This window comes from Xylaria bambusicola, assembly GCF_022495145.1.
Source record: "Xylaria bambusicola strain CBS 139988 unplaced genomic scaffold F5B22scaffold_48, whole genome shotgun sequence".
Lineage (NCBI taxonomy): Eukaryota > Fungi > Ascomycota > Sordariomycetes > Xylariales > Xylariaceae > Xylaria > Xylaria bambusicola.
Window position 1 is genome coordinate 62,710 of NW_025953601.1, and position 18,282 is coordinate 80,991.

An 18,282-nucleotide genomic window follows, 5' to 3' on the forward strand; every position below is an offset into this window, starting at 1 on the left:
CGAAATGTTGCTGACCACGAGATAGAACAGTTAACAAAATTTCTTCTATCCTTCTTTTCACAAAGGTTCAACCCGCCGACAGAGAACGATTTCATTTTGAAATATCATCTCAACTATTTAAGAAGCCTTTCAACATATGACCTATTTTCTATCTTGAAACATGGCATATTCATCATCAACAGCAGAACCCCCTCTTTCTTCATGTCCGGAACCAATTGCTATCGTAGGAATGGGTAATTACAACTCTCTTCCCTCTCAATTTACCCCTTTGATGGAATATGCTGATGATCTGGTGAAGGATGTCGGTGGCCAGGTGGCGTCCGAAATCCTTCTCAATTATGGGACTTGCTCAAAGAAGAACGAGACGGGTGGTCCGAATTCCCTAAAGACCGCATCAATGTGGATGGCTTCTACCATCCCGATGGTCAACGCCCAGGAAGTATGTATACCAGGGGCGGTCATTTACTGCAGGAGGATACAAGAGATTTCGATCATAGTTTCTTCGGCATCACGGCGACAGAAGCTATGGCCCTAGATCCAAGCCAGCGCAAGCTAGTTGAAGTCACTTATGAAGCCGTAGAAAGCGCCGGGGTGCCGTTCGAGAAGTTCTTTGGCTCGAGAACGGGCGTGTTTGTTGGAAATTTCAACAACGAACATCAGATGATGCAGTATCGAGATCCAGATCATACATTACCTTACGTGGTTACCGGCGGCGGCCCCACGATATTGAGCAATCGTCTTAACTATGTATTTAATCTCACGGGGCCAAGGTCAGTTTCTGTCGAACAACTGAGTGAAGATATGGTCTGCTAATACTGTCCTGCACATAGTCTAATGGTCGACACAGCTTGCTCAGCATCCATGTATGCTCTACACTTGGCTGTGACATCTATTCGCAATGGGGATTGCGACGCAGCCATAGTCGCTGGTGCCAATGTCATACTTGGCCCAGATAATCAGTTATTCACAACGAAACTCGGAGCGGTGTCACCAACATCTCGCTGTCACACTTTTGACATCGCAGCAGACGGTTACTCACGAGCAGAGGGTTTTGGAGCCATTTATCTCAAGAGACTCTCTGATGCCGTAGATAGTGGCGACCCCATTCGCGCAGTAGTGCGTGGCACATCATTCAACGCCAATGGAAAGACAGGCGGTATCTCCCACCCAAGTCCTGACGGCCAGGAAGCCGTTATTAGACAAGCTTACAAGGCTGCTGGCGGTCTCAACCCGGATCTGACCGGTTACACTGAAGCACATGGAACGGGCACACCGGTAGGAGACCCTATCGAAGTCTCAGCCATCGGACGCGTTTTCTCTCCGGGACGAAAAGACGATCCACTCTTGATCGGATCAGTAAGTTATTCCTAACATTAGCCCCGGGCACTCTCGTATTTAGTTCTACGGCTGATCTGGCTGAATCGCTGTTTAGATCAAACCAAACCTAGGACACAGCGAAGCCGCGAGTGCGATGTCGCAGGTCATGAAAGCTATCCTGGCGATGGAGCATGGGGAGATCCCGGCAACTGTTAGGATCAAGGAGTTCAACCCTGCGATTGATTTCGAGACGGCGAGGGTCAAAGTGGTGACGGGGATGACTCCTTGGCCCAGTAATCGTCTGCGTCGAGTTAGCATTAACAGGTAAGCAGACTTCTTTGATCCACTTCGCATTCATTGCTAAATAGCCTTTCCCATGAAAATCGCGTGGTAAGCGTGGGATATATAGCTGACAATGTTATAGCTTCGGATACGGCGGCGCAAATGCCCATGCAATCCTAGATCACCCGAGTGTGGTTCTTCCTGGATATAAACTTCACGGCCTCCCTTTGTCGTACAACCAGATTGGAATTGCCAACGGGAATGGGCACTATACCAACGGCAATGGTCATAGCAACGGGAACGGCTATACCAGTGGCAACGGTAATACCAACGGGAATGGTCACACCAATGGAAACGGTCAAAATGAAGATAAGTTGTGCTGGTCGCCTCAGCGAATTAAAGTCTCTCAGATTCAAGACGCGGGGGTTCGGCAGCACATCTTGCTACCATTCTCTGCGCATGATGAGCGTGCCTTGAAGGAGAATATGGCAACAGTTGCGAAGTGTTTAGGCAAATACGATCTAGCAGATCTAGTCTACACCCTCGGCTGTCGAAAGTCAACATTTGCCCGCCGCGCATTCGCGATCGCAGACTCAAGCGCACTGAGAGAAGAGTTGGACTCGGACTCGGTTGTCTCCGGAAAGGCACCAAGTACTCCATCGAGGCGAATCGGATTCGTGTTTACTGGGCAAGGAGCCCAGTGGCCACAAAGTATGTAAACGATCCCCTGTTCCCCGCCGGCGAGAAGTCCAGGATCTCAGGATCGCATTTGGGATTTGCCTTTTGTTTAATAGTGTTGCATCGCTGACAAAATCACGATAGTGGGCGCTGAATTAATTCATGAGTACGCGGTATTTCGACGAACAATCAGATACCTGGACAGTGTGCTCGGCAAGTTAAAGCACCTTAGGCCTAGCTGGTCGATTGAAGAAGCGCTCTTGGAGCCTGCAGCCACAAGCCAGATCCACAACCCAGCCTTCTCGCAAACTATTTGTACAGCTCTACAAATAGGCTTGGTGACTCTGTTAAGACAATGGGGAATCGAACCTGTAGCGACAGTCGGGCATTCCTCGGGTGAAATAGCTGCGGCTTACACGGCAGGACGTCTGAAAGCGAGTGAGGCTATCGTTCTAGCTTACTTCCGCGGTCAGGTAGTCATCACCAATCAACGCAAGGGGCTTATGATGGCTGTTGGTATTGGAGAAGCTGAGACCCGACCCTACCTAGAAGGAATAGGGAGCGACGTCAAGATCGCTGCTGTGAACTCGCCCAATAGTGTCACGCTATCTGGCGAACCAGGGGCCATCACGAAGCTGAGTAAAACAATGACCGAAGGCGGTATTTTTGCCCGCGTGCTCAAGACAGGTGACAACGCATATCATTCTCATCATATGGCGGCCCTAGGGCCGCCATACGAGGACCAAGCAACAGAGGGTCTTGATGATGTCGGAGTGCTCATCGCAAATGAACCTCGAAACTCCCAAGTGAGGTGGTTCTCGTCAGTGACGCTGAAGGAAGAAATAGACGTATCCCCTGCCTACTGGAGACGTAACCTCGAGTCCCCCGTACTCTTCTCTCCTGCGGTCGAGAAAATGGTAACAAGCGAGCCGGTGGATCTTCTGATTGAGATTGGACCTCATCCTGCACTAAGCGGCCCGGTAAAGCAGCTACGCAGTACACTGGAAGGTCACGGTGTCAAAGTTCCTCCCTGTTTAGGATCACTTCGTCGGGGTGAGCATGACGTCCAAAGCATGCTGACCCTTGCTGGCAATCTCTTCGTCAACAATGCACCGATCGACCTTGTGGCAGTCAATGCCAACGAAAAGTTGGAGAATGGAATGGTGTCACTCAGTCACGGCTTTACCTGCATCGATCTCCCTCAGTACAAGTACTCGTACCCGGACCAGCCTGTGCATTATGAGAATCGGTTTAACAGAGAATATCGCCTGAGAAAGCACCTTTCACACGACTTGCTCGGCGCTCGGATTCCTGGCGGATCTAGAACACATCCACAATGGAGAAATGTCCTTCGCTTGAAGGATGTCCCGTGGCTGGAAGACCACAAGTTGCTTCCACATGCCGTATTGCCGGGAGCAGCGTATCTCACGATGGCTATTGAGGCCATCAGCCAGCTGCACCACGAGGCCGAGGAAGCCGAACGTATCACGTCTTACAAACTCCGCCAGGTCGCAATTAACTCGGCGCTGCGCGTGGAGGATACCGAACTCGGTGTTGAGATAGTGCTGGACATGGAACGATTGCCTCTGAACAACGCAGCTGTCATGTCACAATGGTACAAGTTCACCATCGGTTCAATACTGCCCAACTCCGACACGTGGACTCAACACTGCACTGGTATCATATCAGTGACCACCGCAGAGACCACGATCGACAGGGACCGTCAACTGCGGCCGGACCCCCGCTCTAGATCACTCGACATGTCGCGCTGGTATAAAAGGTTCTGGGAGGCTGGACTGGGCTATGGTCCAGCATTCGAGGGGTTATCGGAACTCAAGGCTTATCGTGGAACAAACACTGCGAGCGCCAAAGTCGCCCTCAGCCCTACGGCCAACCTCAAGAATGAGTCATGCTACCCTATTCACCCTGGGACTTTAGACACGATGATACAGCTTGCCTTGATATCGTGCCACGCAGGTCAGGTCGAGAGCTTTGAGAAAGCATTTGTGCCCATATTTGCCGACGATGTCACGGTATGGGTACCAGAAGGTAACCAACCTCAGGGTCTAGGTATAGCGAGTGGGCAGATACTTGGCCTTCGAAGCATGTACTCTCAGGCTCAGCTCTACAGCTTTTCAGGATCCCCGCTTCTTGACATAGGGGAGTTAAAGTGCGTCACGTATGAGGGCATAGAAGACGAAAGCGCATCAAGTGCTGTACGTGAACCATACTGGCGTCCGGTATCGAGACCCGACGTTGACACGTTAACACCTTCCATCACGAGGGATATGTTTCCAGCTAAGGAGATCGACCAATCTGTTATTGTCGCGCTGGAGACTCTGTCAGCACATGTTCTTGCAAGTATCGGAGAAACACTCCGAAGTGAAGTGATTGGTGATGGCAAAACACAGAATCACGATGCGTTCGCGGAATGGGTAAGATCGTGGAATGATTCCAGCAACACTCATCCCACCCAGCATCTCAGCAAGACAGAAAGATTAGCGGAGATCCAGAGACTATCCATGACGATGAAACATATTCCTGAGGCCAGGTGTCTTTCAGCGCTGCATGATAATCTAGGCAGCGTCTTGAAGGGAGACACCAACAGTGTAAAGCTATTGATGGAAGACAACCTAATGACTGATTTGTTCTCGTCGGGGATTACTCTCCAAGGAGGGTACTCCCAGGTCCAACACATAGTAGATCTGTTGGCGCATAAAAACCCTCGCATGAGGATTTTGGAAGTTGGTGCGGGCACAGGGGGCTTGACTTCGGCGGTGTTGGACACGTTGGCGTCAAAGTCAGCACCAAAGAGACTCCAAGACTACGTCTTCACCGACCACGCGAGCTGGTCGATTCCAGAAGCACAGGCGCGATTCTCAGGCCAAGGCGCGCTGACATTCCAAACACTTGATATCCTCCAAGATCCTATTTCTCAGGGCTTCGAAGGTCAGTCTTTCGACTTGGTGATTGCTACAAGCTTGAGCGAACTTCAAAGCCCCGCGACAGCCTTGAAACACATGAAAGCTCTACTCAGACCCTCCGGATCGGCTGTTTTGCTTGAAACCATGAGCCCGACCTTGACATCGGAAATTCTCTCCCGTACACTAACTGGTAAATGGGAGCAAGAGTCCATAAGTCCGCCGGAATGTAGGTGGGAGAGAACCCTACAACAGTGTGGGTTTTCAGGTGTCGATCTTTCTCTTCAAGACGTGAGTTACACTCAACACTTCGCACCCACATTATGCTAACTCAACACAGTACACAAGAAATCAACACATGACCACAGCGATGCTGTCGAAAGCCATTGATACTAAAGCAGAAGTTGCTTCGAAGCAATCATCCAAGGATGTATATCTTGTCTATAGGGATTCATTGCCTCTGTTAGCCGAAGCAGTAACTGGGATCTTGAAAGATGTTGGCGTTAATATTATCTCCGTTGAGATGTTCTCTGGAGCTATGATTCCTAAGGGTTCCTCTATCATCAGCTTGATTGACGCCGACGGTTCCATCCTTACTTGCCGTGACGAGGCGTATTTCGAAGCATTACAGGCCGTTGTTTCGCAGGTGTCAGAGATGGTGTGGGTGGCATCTGACTTGAGTATCCATGGCGAATCAGCCATCATGAAGGGCGTGTTGCGATCTATCGCTACGGAGAACGTCTTATCCAAGTACGCGTTCATCGAGTTGGATCACAGGGAGTATACTCCACACTCAAGAGCTGCCGAACTCATTCTTCACAAGCTAGGCGAATTGCAAGCATCGCCTGTATCCGAGGCGGTGGACCTTGAATCTGTGCTCCGAGGAGGTATCTTCTATATTGAACGGTTATTCCCTGAGGCGACATTGAACGAACAATTTAACTTGCGCAACGGGCATCAGAGTGAAATCGAGGAGCTCCCCATGAGCCAGTATGGGCCCCTTATGGCAAGGTATCGACAGCCTGGATTGCTCTCATCGCTATACTTCAGCACCGACCCAAGCTTTAAGGATCCATTGGACAATAACGCGATCGAGATAAAGACCGAGGCTATCGGACTCAACATGAAGGACCTCGCTGTAGCGACCGCGAAATTTGATCTTGACAAGCTGAGTACCGAAGGAGCGGGCATCGTAACACGGGTCGGTTCGGGTGTCGATTCTTTCAAGATAGGCGATCGGGTTTTCGGCATGATCCCAGGCAATATGGGTAATTACCTTCGATCTCCAGCTGCCCTAATCGCGCGAATCCCGGAGGGCCTCTCATTCGAAAGCGCGGCGTCCATGCCGGTCGTGTACCTAACAGCGATATACGCATTCCATCATCTAGCTCGCCTGAGCGCTGGTGAGTCGGTTCTCATCCAATCTGCTACCGGCGGTCTTGGAATGGCAGCTATTCGAGTAGCATTGCTCCTAGGGGCCGAGATCTATGCTACTGTAGGTACTCCTCGGAAGCGCAAGGTGCTTATCGAGGAATTTGGAATACCAGATGGCCGCATTTTCAATTCTCGAGACCTGAGTGCAGTAGATGAGATGCTTCAGGCCACGGGCCAGAGAGGCTTTGATGTAATCCTGAGCAGCACAGGCGGAGATTCGATGCACGAGATGTGGAGATGCATTGCGCCACTTGGACGCTTCATCGATGTTGGCCGAACAGATGTTCTCGGTGGCGGTAGACTCGGGCTTGAAGTTTTCAAGCGCAACGCGACTTTCTCATCGTTTGACCTAGGCCTCGTTTACCGCCAGAGACCTGAGTTGATTGCCAGGTAAATTCAACCCCTGCCAACTAATCACGATAAGTAGAGCCGGGGCACTGACAAGACGCAGATTGATGGAGGAAATGACACAGCTTCTGGAGTATAGAGTGATTGGTCCAATTGAACATTTGACCACCTATGATATCTCTCAACTAGAGGGCGCCCTGAATACCTTCTCGAAGGGGTTACACAGTGGCAAGTTTGTCATTACCTTCCGTGACCCAGAGACACGCTTGAAGGTAAGCAATCCAGTGCAACTTGACATTTCGAATACAGGGACATAACGACTAATCAACGGCAGATCGCTCGTTCGGCACCTCGAGCTACATTTGATCCAGACGCGGCCTATTTGTTAGTTGGAGCGCTTGGTGGCCTCGGGCGCAGTCTGGCTGCGTGGATGGTCGAGCGCGGCGCTCGGCACCTTGTGTTTATATCTCGGTCAGGCATAAGCAAGCCTGAAGCAGTCAGAACGGTTCAAGAGCTCCTCGCCGCGGGTGCCGAGCCTGAGGTGATAAGTTGTGACGTGACTGACCGGAAGGCATTGATCACCGCAATAGGAAATATCTCCAAATCGCGGAACATCAAAGGCGTGATTCATGCGGCTATGGTAGAAGGTGTAAGTGGATTAATCAGAGTCAGACAGGCAAAGACTTGCGTTCGCTGACAATGTTGAACACAGGATGCACTTTTCAGTAATGCGACCTGGAATCAGATTCAGCGTGTGCTGGCACCCAAAGTCGCGGGCACTGTGAATCTTCACCATGTCACAGAGAGGCTGCCGCTCGACTTTTTCATTATGACATCCTCCATCGTGGGAACAGTGGGCACACCAAGTCAGGGCGCATACACAGCAGCCAATGCCTTTCAAGATGCGTTCGCCAAATTCCGCCAGGCGCAGTCTCTGCCAGCCACGTCCATAGGTCTTGGTTTGATTCTCGAGGTTGGGTCTGTCAGTACCTCTACCGGGTTCCAGCAGATGCTTCAGCGCAATGCAACCTACGGCGTGTCGGAGACCGAATTTCTCCAACTGTTTGAGGGCGCACTGTGCGATTCGCACTCCTCCCCAGCAGACGACTTCTCGCTCGCCAAGCTAGACCCCAGCAGCAAAGCCCAAGTGGTAACGGGCCTGGAGCCAGGCCGTTTCGTATCATACCTCGACAATGGGCGAGTTGAAGACCTTGTTTGGTACAATCGTACGCGGTTCCAGGCAGTCCGACAAGGAATTTCGGATCGTGCGCAAGCTCTCAAGTCTGCTAGTGCGGGCTCATCTGCTGCTGGTTCTTCAGTGGCTTTGCAGCTTCAGAATGCATCATCATCCGCCGAGAAATTAGACATCGCCCGAGCAGCCGTGACCACACGCCTAGCAGACCTTCTTGGCATCGAGGCAGATGATGTTGATGCTGACAAGCCAGTGTCACGATACGGCGTCGATAGCCTGGTGGCAGGCGAGTTGAGGAATTGGCTTATCAAGACGTTCGGGCTGGAGCTCACAATGCTCCAACTGCTGAACAAGAGCACCAGAATTGATGATCTGATAAAGGGAGCAGCAGGTATTGAGTCATAGTGGAATGCTGACGCTGTTGGTGGTGCAAGGGATAATGCAATCGCAATTCACCTCATTCAGGTGGGCAGCCATTATCAGTCTGGAGGACAAGAATTAATTAAAGTCGTGTAGCTGAAAATACTTGCAAAATAGGTAAACAGGTTGACTTGTGTAGATTAGCAAGTGGTTTAGGGACGTTTGATGGTGATTCGGAATAAAGCTCAGATTCGTCGCAACCTCTTGAAGACTTAGCGCTCCTCCGCTTATGCCACAACAGCCACATACGCCACAGCTGCTTTCGTGCATGTAATTTACCCAAGTCCTGATATTTCACTTTGATTCCAGCTTTTTGCTCATATGAGAGAAAGTAATTCTGAGATGTGAGACTCTATCTAACTGAACTCTACATGGATCTCCGTGAATCTAAACCAGACGGTATGAGTCTTACAAGAAGAAGCAAAGTGGGTCCCAAGTTTGCTGCTATAAATAGTAGTAGCATCCGCCTTGATTTTTGAGTCAACATTCAAGGTACACAGCTAAGGGGTTATAGCATAGCTAGTTTGAGATTATGAATATGTGAGTACCTATACATTTTGGGGTATCTTAAACAAGGCTATTGTTCATTCGCTGAGCTAAGACATGACCAAAAGCAGCATTCAATGTAAAGAACCAATCAATCACAAAAAGTCCAAATGTCTTACTTTGCTGTGCACTGTTGTGACAATACCTCCATGTACTGGTCCGTACAGCGGGCCATCGGAGCTGTTTCAGGTTCTTTATTTTATATTAGGTAAGGCTCGGCCACCTAAACAGCGAGCATACAGTATCGTAGGTGACTAGCCACTATGGCAGGCGAAGAACAGCTTCAGGACAGGCTAAAGAGGCTCGGTCAAGAGGTGGCCGCTAACTTTACTTATAAACCAAGGATCCAACTCCAAGGATTTGCCGGCCTGGGTCGCCATGGAGGTACAATAATTTTGAGGGAAGAGGCCTCAGCCGAACACGAGGCACGACTGGTAGTGGTCAAATATTCTTACGGTTCACTATCGCCTGACCAGCAGTCAAACGCAGATAATGACCTAAGAAATGAATATTATTGGCTGCAAAGGCTCCGAGGGGCGGAGCATATTCTACAATTGATGCCAATGGCGGATTGCTCGATCAACCTCCCTGGCACATCTAATGGTGAAGCGACTTACGAAGAGTATATGTCAGGACAGCAAAATAAAGAATCAGGTGCAAATGAGACACAGCCGGCGGCACCAAGCACCAGACGTTGTCCCGCAGGTGTCGCAACTTAGTCTCAGGGGTACTTACTGACGAATTGCAGTGGTTCGCCAACGCGCTAATTCTATGATGTAGACGCCTGCCTGACTGCCCAGACGAGCTGGCCAGTAGAGAAAATCTGTCTGGCTCGGCACTGGTACGTCTTTTTATGCTGATAGTTCTTTGATAGTAGGCAACTAAAATAATCAATAGACCCTGGCGAGGCTGTGCTGCCTAGGTAGCGGGGAGGATGCATTGAAGATTACCAACCGGTCGGTTATATACCAATACACAAATGACTCAGATGTCCTTTGTACAATACAGACTCGAGCACCAGAAGTCTTGAGAGAAAACCAAGTCATTGATCCGAAGTTACGGCATATGCTAGTCAAATGTTTGTGAGTATTCTCGGGACAATTTCCGTTTCGTTCTGATTGAGAGACATCACTACAAAAGCCACGTACCCCGAATGGGATTAATTCTTCGAATCTTATATCAGGATGGCAATTAATTAATACTGATTTCATGAACAGGGCATCTTCCGCGCGTGCCAAGCCATCACTCCAAGAGGTTCTCGACGAGACAGAGAGTGCAATACGTGACGAAAATCCCGATCACCAGCAACTCCTGACTCAAGAAGCAATCAACTTAGGAGGCTCTGAAACAGACAAATATATTCGAGAAATCCTGTATACCTTTCTTTATGGTAGAACTAGATAGTGATGACGAGAATGTCACGAGTGAAAACTTCAAGGACAAGGACATGCAATTGCACAGTCATGCGAAGATGGACGAGAGGCGACTCTATCCACACAGTCAACAGATCTAAGAAACTAAAGCACCGATATCATTAAGAACAGAAGTCACCAGACCATTTCGATGCCTTTGGTGAATGTGCTTGAGCCATGTATATGAACATCAGGGACATTTCATAGAAAGACGTGGGAAAGGAGACCTCATTATATCATTTTCGCTGTAGCTATTAACACCACCGTATACAATGATGCCAAAGATTTAGTAGGTAGAGCAGTGCGCTGGGAGCCAACGATGGCCCTTGAAGAGTATAGGATGAACACCTCTTAAGGTTTACTTTATGTATAAATATGCTAAGGCTATGATATTACAAAACTATTTACTGCCGGTGACAACGAACGCTCAAGAAGGTATGGTATTTCAAAATCTGAGGCGGAGTCAATAGCCACTACCGCATTAGAGTCCTTCGATGCATAGGTAGGTCCTAAGGTTTGGGCGTTTCGCCTAGCACAGAGAAGCTATCCAACTGCCGCATCAACGACCAGGAGCGTTCACCCAGATCGATTCAGCACCTCTTCAATCTTGGGCCATATTCCCTTTCTCAGGGAACCCATTAGCCAGTAGTTTCCAGCGTGATCCTTTCCAATTATAGGGAATGCATTTCGCAAAGAGAAGGTGTTGTCAGAGTATCCGCCAGTCTGAATGTATGATGGACGCCCGACTTGTGAGGAGCGTTCCGGGGAGTTCTCCGGGATGCCCGGCTTCACCACAGCGGCTGAGAAGTCGTTTTCGAAGAATCGGCCCTTAGTCCAGTTAGAGATGATAATCATCCTCATCCACGCATCTCCGAAGAGGCTCGCTTGCCCCGTCTTCTCAATCGAAACCCTGTCAATCGCCCGTCTCGCTTCCAGCTGGCTACGCTCGCCCTGCTCTGCAATTGAGCGCCGAATCTCCGAGGCTACGAAGCTAAGCGGCTTGGTGAGGAGATCCTTGGCGCTCACCAGCGCATAGACGCCGGTAACGGCATTTGCGACGTACGCCGAATTGCTGGGCAGCAGATCGTTGGCAAGTGTCGCCCGCAGTCCGAAGGCGTTCATGATCTGGATCTTCCGCGTCGAGCTCGGCCGCTCCAACTGTTGGATGAACAAACGAGTGATCCAACCCGATACTAGGTCACCGTCGCTGACGAAGGGCTTCTTGCCATCACCCTTGTCCTGCAATTCTAGGTCCGCCATAGCGTCGGCACGGATCTTCTGCATGTGCGCCGCGGGTAGGCACACGATGCGCGACTCTTCTTTCGGGTACCATACCAACTCAAAGATATAGCGCATGACGAAGATGGCCTTTTTCCACCCCGTCACCCTCTGGTGGGCGTACATGAACGGCTGCTGGGGCTTGAGACCGAAGTCCTTGAGCGGGTCGTCATACACGCCAAGTAACGGCTTAACGTCGCTGTCCCGGCCTTCGAGGACAGCGATCCAGGCCTGCATCAGCTCGCGTCTACCCATGGCGTCGAGGAAAGTATGCAGCCAACTGAGAGTGACGAGCGTAGCGTCTTCGAAGGACACGATGTGCATGCTCAGCTGAGGCTCATCACGATAGATGTAGTCGTTAAGGCATTTCGGGCCGTCCTCCCTGCGCATCAGTGATCTGAATTCTTCAGGGTCACCCACGACTGCCGGCCTCGACGACGCCCTTGGTAAGCGGGATGCCAATGGGTGTTTCCCGATCTCCACGTCGTATTTAACCTGAGAGAAGCCGACCGCCGGGCGCTTCTCGTCGAACTTCTCCGGGATGTGACAATCCAATTTACCTTTTTCCTATATTAGGTCAGCGCAGTTTCTCATGGACAACCCAAAAGAACCTTTGTAAAACTGACGTTGAGCCTTATTCTGGTGCCGAGCTTGCGCCAATCGTCGCGGCTGAGCAGTTTTTCCAGAGAACCCTTCAACTTTTCGGGGTCCAATACATCGTCAAACCGCATCATGAACATGACGACCATGGACCGATTTATATTGTTGTCGTCCATGTGATGCATGGGAACGATTGTGTCCGTAGCCACCGCAGGCGGTGCCTGAGGCTTAGGTTTTGACAGCAGATTCCCCATGGTATCCAGCGATCAAGCAATTGAAGACGAAGCAATCTTTTGCACTCAGTTCCCTTGCCGTGTTATCTTATAATGCAATCAAACCAACGCTAGCCGCAAAAGCTTCATTTCTTAGCGATGCCAAGGAGTGTCTGAGGTAAGCAATCAAGGAAAGGGAGCTCGAGATGAGCAGTACCCCCTGGTCTGTCTTACGAGTGAGCTCAATGCATCGATGCCATACGTGCATATAACATCACACTAAGCCAACATATAAGATTCCGTCTCCGGAACTGTCGTGTCCCGAGGAAGAGGTCGTTAAATCCCATCCCCCTTTTTCTCGCGCTACCAACCTAGCGCTTACGGTATAGCTTCATATATCCATTAACCTAGCACATTCGCCCAGAAACCTATCGGCAACACCAGGGTACTGATAAGCCATGGCATCAGCCTATGCAGTTCTTCCACTGGCCCTTTCAGCGCTAATCTGCGCTCGCCTGTTGATCAACTGGCTTCGCTTGCGCAAAGCACCCGGCCCAGTCTTGGCTGGCTCCACGGATCTATGGCGTGCGTACCAGCAGTACAATGGCCGGCTTCGAAACGCGATATGCGATCTCCATGCCCTCCATGGGCCCATAGTCCGCTATGGAGTCCGGAGCATCAGCATCAGTGATCCAGAGGTCATCAGCGTTGTTTACGGGAGTCGCGCGGGCTTCACCACGGCAAGACTCTTGCAATCATTGACGAAAGTCCACTCATGCTCATCAATCCACTAGGCACACTCGTACGATGTCCTAATCGGCATCCAGAATGGAAAAGAGGTGCCGAGTCTCGTCAGCACACGCGATGAGGCACGTCATGCCGCACTTCGTCGATCCGTGGCAAATTCGTTCACGCCGACCGCAGTCTTGGACTACGAGAGTTCGATAGACGCCACGATCGGTGAACTTCTTGCTGCCGTTGACAAGAAGGCGACGTTTGATCTTTCTTCGATGATTCTGTGGTATACCATGGATGCCGCGGCGCGGTTCTCGTTCGGCGAACCACTTGGCTGTCTGGCAGCCGAGGGCGATGTGGGAGGCTCAATCCAACTGATTCGCGACCGATTTAATCACTGGGGCAGGTGGTCTTCGCTTCCGGTATTTGAGCGACTTATATATCGGAATCCAATTGCTATGCGCCTGAAGAGAGCGCCCTCCAGCATGGCTGCCGCCGCATTGTCGAAGCTAAAATCAAGATCGCTTACATCAATACAAGCACAACCCGATCTCCTTCAGAAGTTTCTTAACGCCAGCAGGGACAATCCTCGAGTTCTGGATACCCATGGAATCATTGGAATGCTAATGTCTACGATATCAGGCGCTGGCGACACTACGGCGACGACAATCGTTGCTACTTTATATCAGTTGCTCCAGCATCCACCAGAGCTGGAGAAAGTTGAAGCGGAGCTAGTCGGGTTGCCTGAAGTACTACCTGCTTTCTCAGACGTAAGCAAGCTGCCGTACCTGAATGCAGTGATCAAGGAGAGCATGAGGGTTTTCCCGAGCAGCACTTTTCCAATAGAGCGTCTGGTTCCGCAAGGCGGCGTTACCATCGCCGGGATGCATTTTCCTGCGGGCACAAGTATCGGCTGTTTGCCCTCCGCCATGCACCGAAACACTAAGATTTACGGCGAAGATGCACATATTTTTCGCCCAGAACGTTGGCTTACCCCCGATAAGGAGCAACTTAGACTAATGGAAGCTACGCACATGGGATTCAGCCGAGGGCGACGGGTCTGTTTAGGTCAACATGTCGCAATGATGTCGATGAAAAAGGTCATCGCATCCATCCTGCTCAAATACAAGGTGTGTAACGCAATTAGGTGTTTGTGAAGCGTCAACCCGAAAATGGGATGCTGACTTCGCGTGTAGCTGTCTTTACTTGATCCCAACGGGATGCTAGACCTAGATTTCTCGCCAGCAGTAGCTTGCTTGAAGTCACTTTACGTAACTAAACAGGCTAAATATTGAATTTAAACATCTTTCCGCCTTAGGCTTCATGAAAGCACGGGCTTTGGCTAACCACAGGTATAGTTGTAGCAGGACTTGCAAATGTTCAGTGTAACTTGTCATACAGTTCATACGGGCGAAGCCTACAAACAATGCGCATGGAAGTTCCGCGCGCGCAACAGAAGGGCGTAGATATAATAGTTGTGTAATCAATGAGCAGGCATGACCTGTACTCTGAAAGAATATCGTAACTGAAGAAGAAAAGGCACTATGATACGATGCAACATTTGACAGGATACTGTGATATCCCCACAGCATTCATGCACAGTTATATAGACACCATTATTCAGATAAGCGGGAGGCACGCAAACAAGGCACGCTCTGGCGCTCACAAGCTGAAATTGGTGCCAGCCTGAATTATATATAGCGTTAACATACTACGTATTATAAGCTTTGCTTTCGTGCCTTGGTAGTGCCTCATGGAACTTACAGGGTCCCCACGAAGTATGAAGAGCGTACGATACATAAGGCGTGGTTTGTGTGTGAAGCTAAGTCGAGCAACTACCCCTTTTCACCTGCCAAACGATTCAGCGAAATCAATCACCATGTCCCATATTATTGCTTTCCCACAAGCCGCCGTAAGAGACAAGGCAGAAGAAGCCAAGTCGTTTATACACATATCGTAAGGAACTCTATGCATATTGGTCATTGACTCATCCATACTGACATAGATTGAAGCCCGTTCGCATCCAGAATTATCTCGGTATCCTTCGATGACCGAACAGTACTCCTCGCTCACTCACGGAAAATTCATATAAGTCCTAAGTTATACGATCAGTTTCAATATGGGTTGCAGCTGCATCTAAGAGGGGTTCCCAGCAGTGCTGGTCATGTCCTGATAAATTTCTTGTATACTGGGAAATACGAGGGCTATAAACCCTTTGAGTTGACGCCCTATGAGCAAAAAGTCTACGAGTTCAAAACGTCTGTCTGGGTATACAAAATCGCTCAGATCTACGAGTTACCTGACCTACAGGGCCTCGCAAAACGTGAAATCGAAGACGTCGGTATTTATCTGCGCGAAGCAATGATCGTCGAGGTGCTTGGCGAGGTATTTCCGCAGGTTGGCAAAGATGAGGAATTTCTTCAAACCTACATTAAAGCCCGTCTTCGACCGTTCATAGAACGTCCTGTGCTGGCTCCAGACAGTTGGCCCGACAGTCCTGGCAAGAACCTATCCTTTACGAATACCTTACTGAAATTGATCAACCAACTCTTGTGCGACATGGTGATTGAAGACGAGGTAAGATCACCTGCAGCCTGTGCTGAGACACCATCGACACTCCGTCCAGACTATACCCCCACAACCACTCCTGCTGCTACACCTAGACGTTGAGACGCTGAAAGTGCTTCCCTGGGCGAGCGGAAAAGGAAGCTGACATTTCAGGAGTGACTGAACGCTATGCTATATTCGAGTAATTGGCAAACTGGGGCCTTCCAAAGCGAATATTTCAATAGTTGGGCAGCTCCTGCTGACATAACCACAAACCCTCCCAATGAATCATGTATGGAGATGTATGTATATAGTGTCGACAGCCCAGGACCACGAAACATGCCGTAATCAATCAAGGAACAGGAAAGCTAAACGACATTGAGTTGAAGAGATGCTTTGTTTGATTGGTAGAATTCCGATGGGATGATTAAAGTTCCGACAGAACTTTAAGAGGAAGAATTAGGGTTGTAGCCGGAGAATCTAGATAAACAGGTAGAAAGTATGATAGCAAGAAAAGAATACTAAAAACAACTAACACAATTATAGCTTGGACGGCTGTAGTCGCTTCCTGTTATCGATATCAGCTAAACCTACTTCTATGCAGTCTAAAACTAACCATCAACAATTCAAAGTTAGCATATATAGCAGTATTACTAGGCAGATGAGCGCCTGGTGCATTAGTTTTAACTTACAACAGTGAAGTCTAGAATCTTCCTCTATAGGCACTGAGTAGAACTAATTTCACCACGTACCTGTCACCTTACTATGTCCTCTAATTGTCAGAAAGGGAAGGCGGTGATACTTGCGTTCCACATACTGGAATGCTGGGACTCTGTATATAAGACCTTCATCCAGCCAGATAACTGTATTGTAACTTAGACTTCTAGATAATCTAAGGGGATCACATGTACTACTCTTGACACTAAGAGCGTCATCCTAGACTCACAACGAAATGAGAAATCCAAGAGTCGAATGAAGCTCACTGTGTGCACGAAGGAAAGGGGCAATTAATAAACACTTGAAGGGATTGGAATGACAATTTCCGCTTCGGAGAGCAACGCTTCAATCGATATGGCACATCGTCAACAGAAAAGTAACTTAACTTGAAATCTCAAATGAAAAACGAAAGGTATAAGTACGTAATTAAGATCATTCATATCAACACTTGAGAGACCAATGGCGTAAGAACGATAGAAAACAGTGAGATTGCGACAGCATGGTCTCCCAACACCATCCAGATAATGCACCTCCTTTGACACCACTCCTACCCTCAACAAGCAAGCTTCAACCGATCACTCAGAAACTCGACAAAACCCTTGTTCACAGATGCCGAGAAGGCCAAGAAAACAAACATATTCGAGGTCTGCGGGGGAGGCACAGTGCAGTAGTCCGGGATGACCTCGACGCCCCGAAGACTTCTCAAGCGAACGATATCTCCGACCCAATGGAGTGTATCATGGCGAATGTCGACCAAGAGCGCCACGTCCTTGCTAGTGAGCTCGCGGGGACTGTCGCCCTCCCATTCCCACTCCCTGGACTCCGAGAGTCGGCCGGCTTGCACGACGAGTTGGAGGTGTTTGACGAAGGCGTGGTCGCGAAGATAAGTGCACACTAGACAGACAGTGAGTCAGACAAGATGTAGTCAGATGGAAGACTTAAGTAGAAAGAATCTGAAGATATAAAAAGGGTGACATTATGTATAACAAAAAAAAAAGACATACTAGTGCGCCACTCGCAACGATCGCTCCAGCAATCATACAGCCACGGCCCCTTCTTATACAGCGCGATGCGCGTCACGAGCCGGCGCGTAGCAGGCGCGAGGTCCTCCAGGAAAGGCCTGACGGCCTCGACATCGCATCCGAAGTCGAAGGTATGCGCGCCGTACAGCAGATGCACCGTCTCGTCGTGCACGGCGCGGCTAACGCGCATGAGGGCCGCGCAGACGTACGCCCCCTCGTTGACCATGTAATACGTCGTTTCGACGCACCGGCGCGCGAAGGAGCGGTCGATCATCTGGTATCGCGTGCGCGTCTGGTTCGATCTGGGCCTGGCGCTGTAGGCGTGGTCCCTGCCGTTGTGATGGCCGCATTGGGCGCATTCGAAGGGGTTGTCTTTCCCGTTGCGGATGGATATAGTCTTTGCCGTCGACATGTTATACTTCCCGTGGCTGCTGACGCACATGCCCATGCTTGTGCTGACGCCCGTGCCTGAGTTTGGGTTGTCCTTGGTGTCGGTGCTTATGTCTGGTTCTCCTGCATCGAAGAGGTATGCGTAAACCATGAGCCGCAGCTCGCAGGGCATGCGCATGAAAGGTGAATCCATGGTATTGGGATGGAACTAGCCTCTTAAGCGTATTCTAT

The 18,282-nt window shown here is 49.8% G+C and overlaps 6 protein-coding genes across 6 annotated transcripts; 4 read left to right on the top strand and 2 right to left on the bottom strand.

The window, feature by feature from the left end:
• Positions 1-160: 160 nt before the first annotated feature.
• Positions 161-8,577, top strand: F5B22DRAFT_659218 (putative polyketide synthase; the record flags this gene model as incomplete). The annotated part of the gene is made up of 10 exons (XM_047980185.1): positions 161-233; positions 299-770; positions 831-1,356; positions 1,433-1,641; positions 1,742-2,310; positions 2,422-5,489; positions 5,539-7,022; positions 7,084-7,252; positions 7,315-7,629; positions 7,693-8,577. 10 exons carry the CDS (start codon positions 161-163, stop codon positions 8,575-8,577), a joined length of 7,770 nt encoding a protein of 2,589 aa, XP_047827416.1.
• An 824-nt stretch (positions 8,578-9,401) lies between these two features.
• Positions 9,402-10,542, top strand: F5B22DRAFT_649943 (uncharacterized protein; the record flags this gene model as incomplete). The annotated part of the gene is made up of 4 exons (XM_047979240.1): positions 9,402-9,766; positions 9,919-9,979; positions 10,036-10,220; positions 10,356-10,542. 4 exons carry the CDS (start codon positions 9,402-9,404, stop codon positions 10,540-10,542), a joined length of 798 nt encoding a protein of 265 aa, XP_047827417.1.
• Positions 10,543-10,764: 222 nt separating this feature from the next.
• On the bottom strand, positions 10,765-12,964 carry F5B22DRAFT_620629 (uncharacterized protein). The gene is made up of 2 exons (XM_047975859.1): positions 12,455-12,964; positions 10,765-12,395 (listed from the first exon to the last, which is right to left on the bottom strand). The coding sequence occupies exons 1-2, from the start codon at positions 12,680-12,682 to the stop codon at positions 11,127-11,129; spliced, it is 1,497 nt and encodes a 498-aa protein (XP_047827418.1). The 5' UTR covers positions 12,683-12,964; the 3' UTR covers positions 10,765-11,126.
• Positions 12,965-13,098: 134 nt separating this feature from the next.
• F5B22DRAFT_638677 (cytochrome P450) lies at positions 13,099-14,670 on the top strand (the record flags this gene model as incomplete). The annotated part of the gene is made up of 3 exons (XM_047977617.1): positions 13,099-13,380; positions 13,435-14,505; positions 14,572-14,670. 3 exons carry the CDS (start codon positions 13,099-13,101, stop codon positions 14,668-14,670), a joined length of 1,452 nt encoding a protein of 483 aa, XP_047827419.1.
• A 229-nt stretch (positions 14,671-14,899) lies between these two features.
• F5B22DRAFT_397568 (uncharacterized protein) lies at positions 14,900-16,069 on the top strand. Its single transcript, XM_047971439.1, has 2 exons — positions 14,900-15,331; positions 15,388-16,069. The coding sequence occupies exons 1-2, from the start codon at positions 15,129-15,131 to the stop codon at positions 16,043-16,045; spliced, it is 861 nt and encodes a 286-aa protein (XP_047827420.1). The 5' UTR covers positions 14,900-15,128; the 3' UTR covers positions 16,046-16,069.
• A 1,123-nt stretch (positions 16,070-17,192) lies between these two features.
• On the bottom strand, positions 17,193-18,244 carry F5B22DRAFT_649947 (uncharacterized protein; the record flags this gene model as incomplete). Its single annotated transcript, XM_047979241.1, has 2 exons — positions 17,193-17,533; positions 17,644-18,244. 2 exons carry the CDS (start codon positions 18,242-18,244, stop codon positions 17,193-17,195), a joined length of 942 nt encoding a protein of 313 aa, XP_047827421.1.
• Positions 18,245-18,282: the final 38 nt, after the last annotated feature.

Coding starts and splice junctions, on each gene's coding strand:
- F5B22DRAFT_620629 (XM_047975859.1), bottom strand. CDS start 12,682: ATGGGGAATCTGCTGTCAAAACCTAAGCCTCAGGCACCGCCTGCGGTG. Junction 12,396..12,454: donor GCACCAGAATAAGGCTCAAC/GTCAGTTTTACA, acceptor GACCTAATATAG/GAAAAAGGTAAATTGGATTG.
- F5B22DRAFT_397568 (XM_047971439.1), top strand. CDS start 15,129: ATGGAACTTACAGGGTCCCCACGAAGTATGAAGAGCGTACGATACATA. Junction 15,332..15,387: donor AAGTCGTTTATACACATATC/GTAAGGAACTCT, acceptor CATAGATTGAAG/CCCGTTCGCATCCAGAATTA.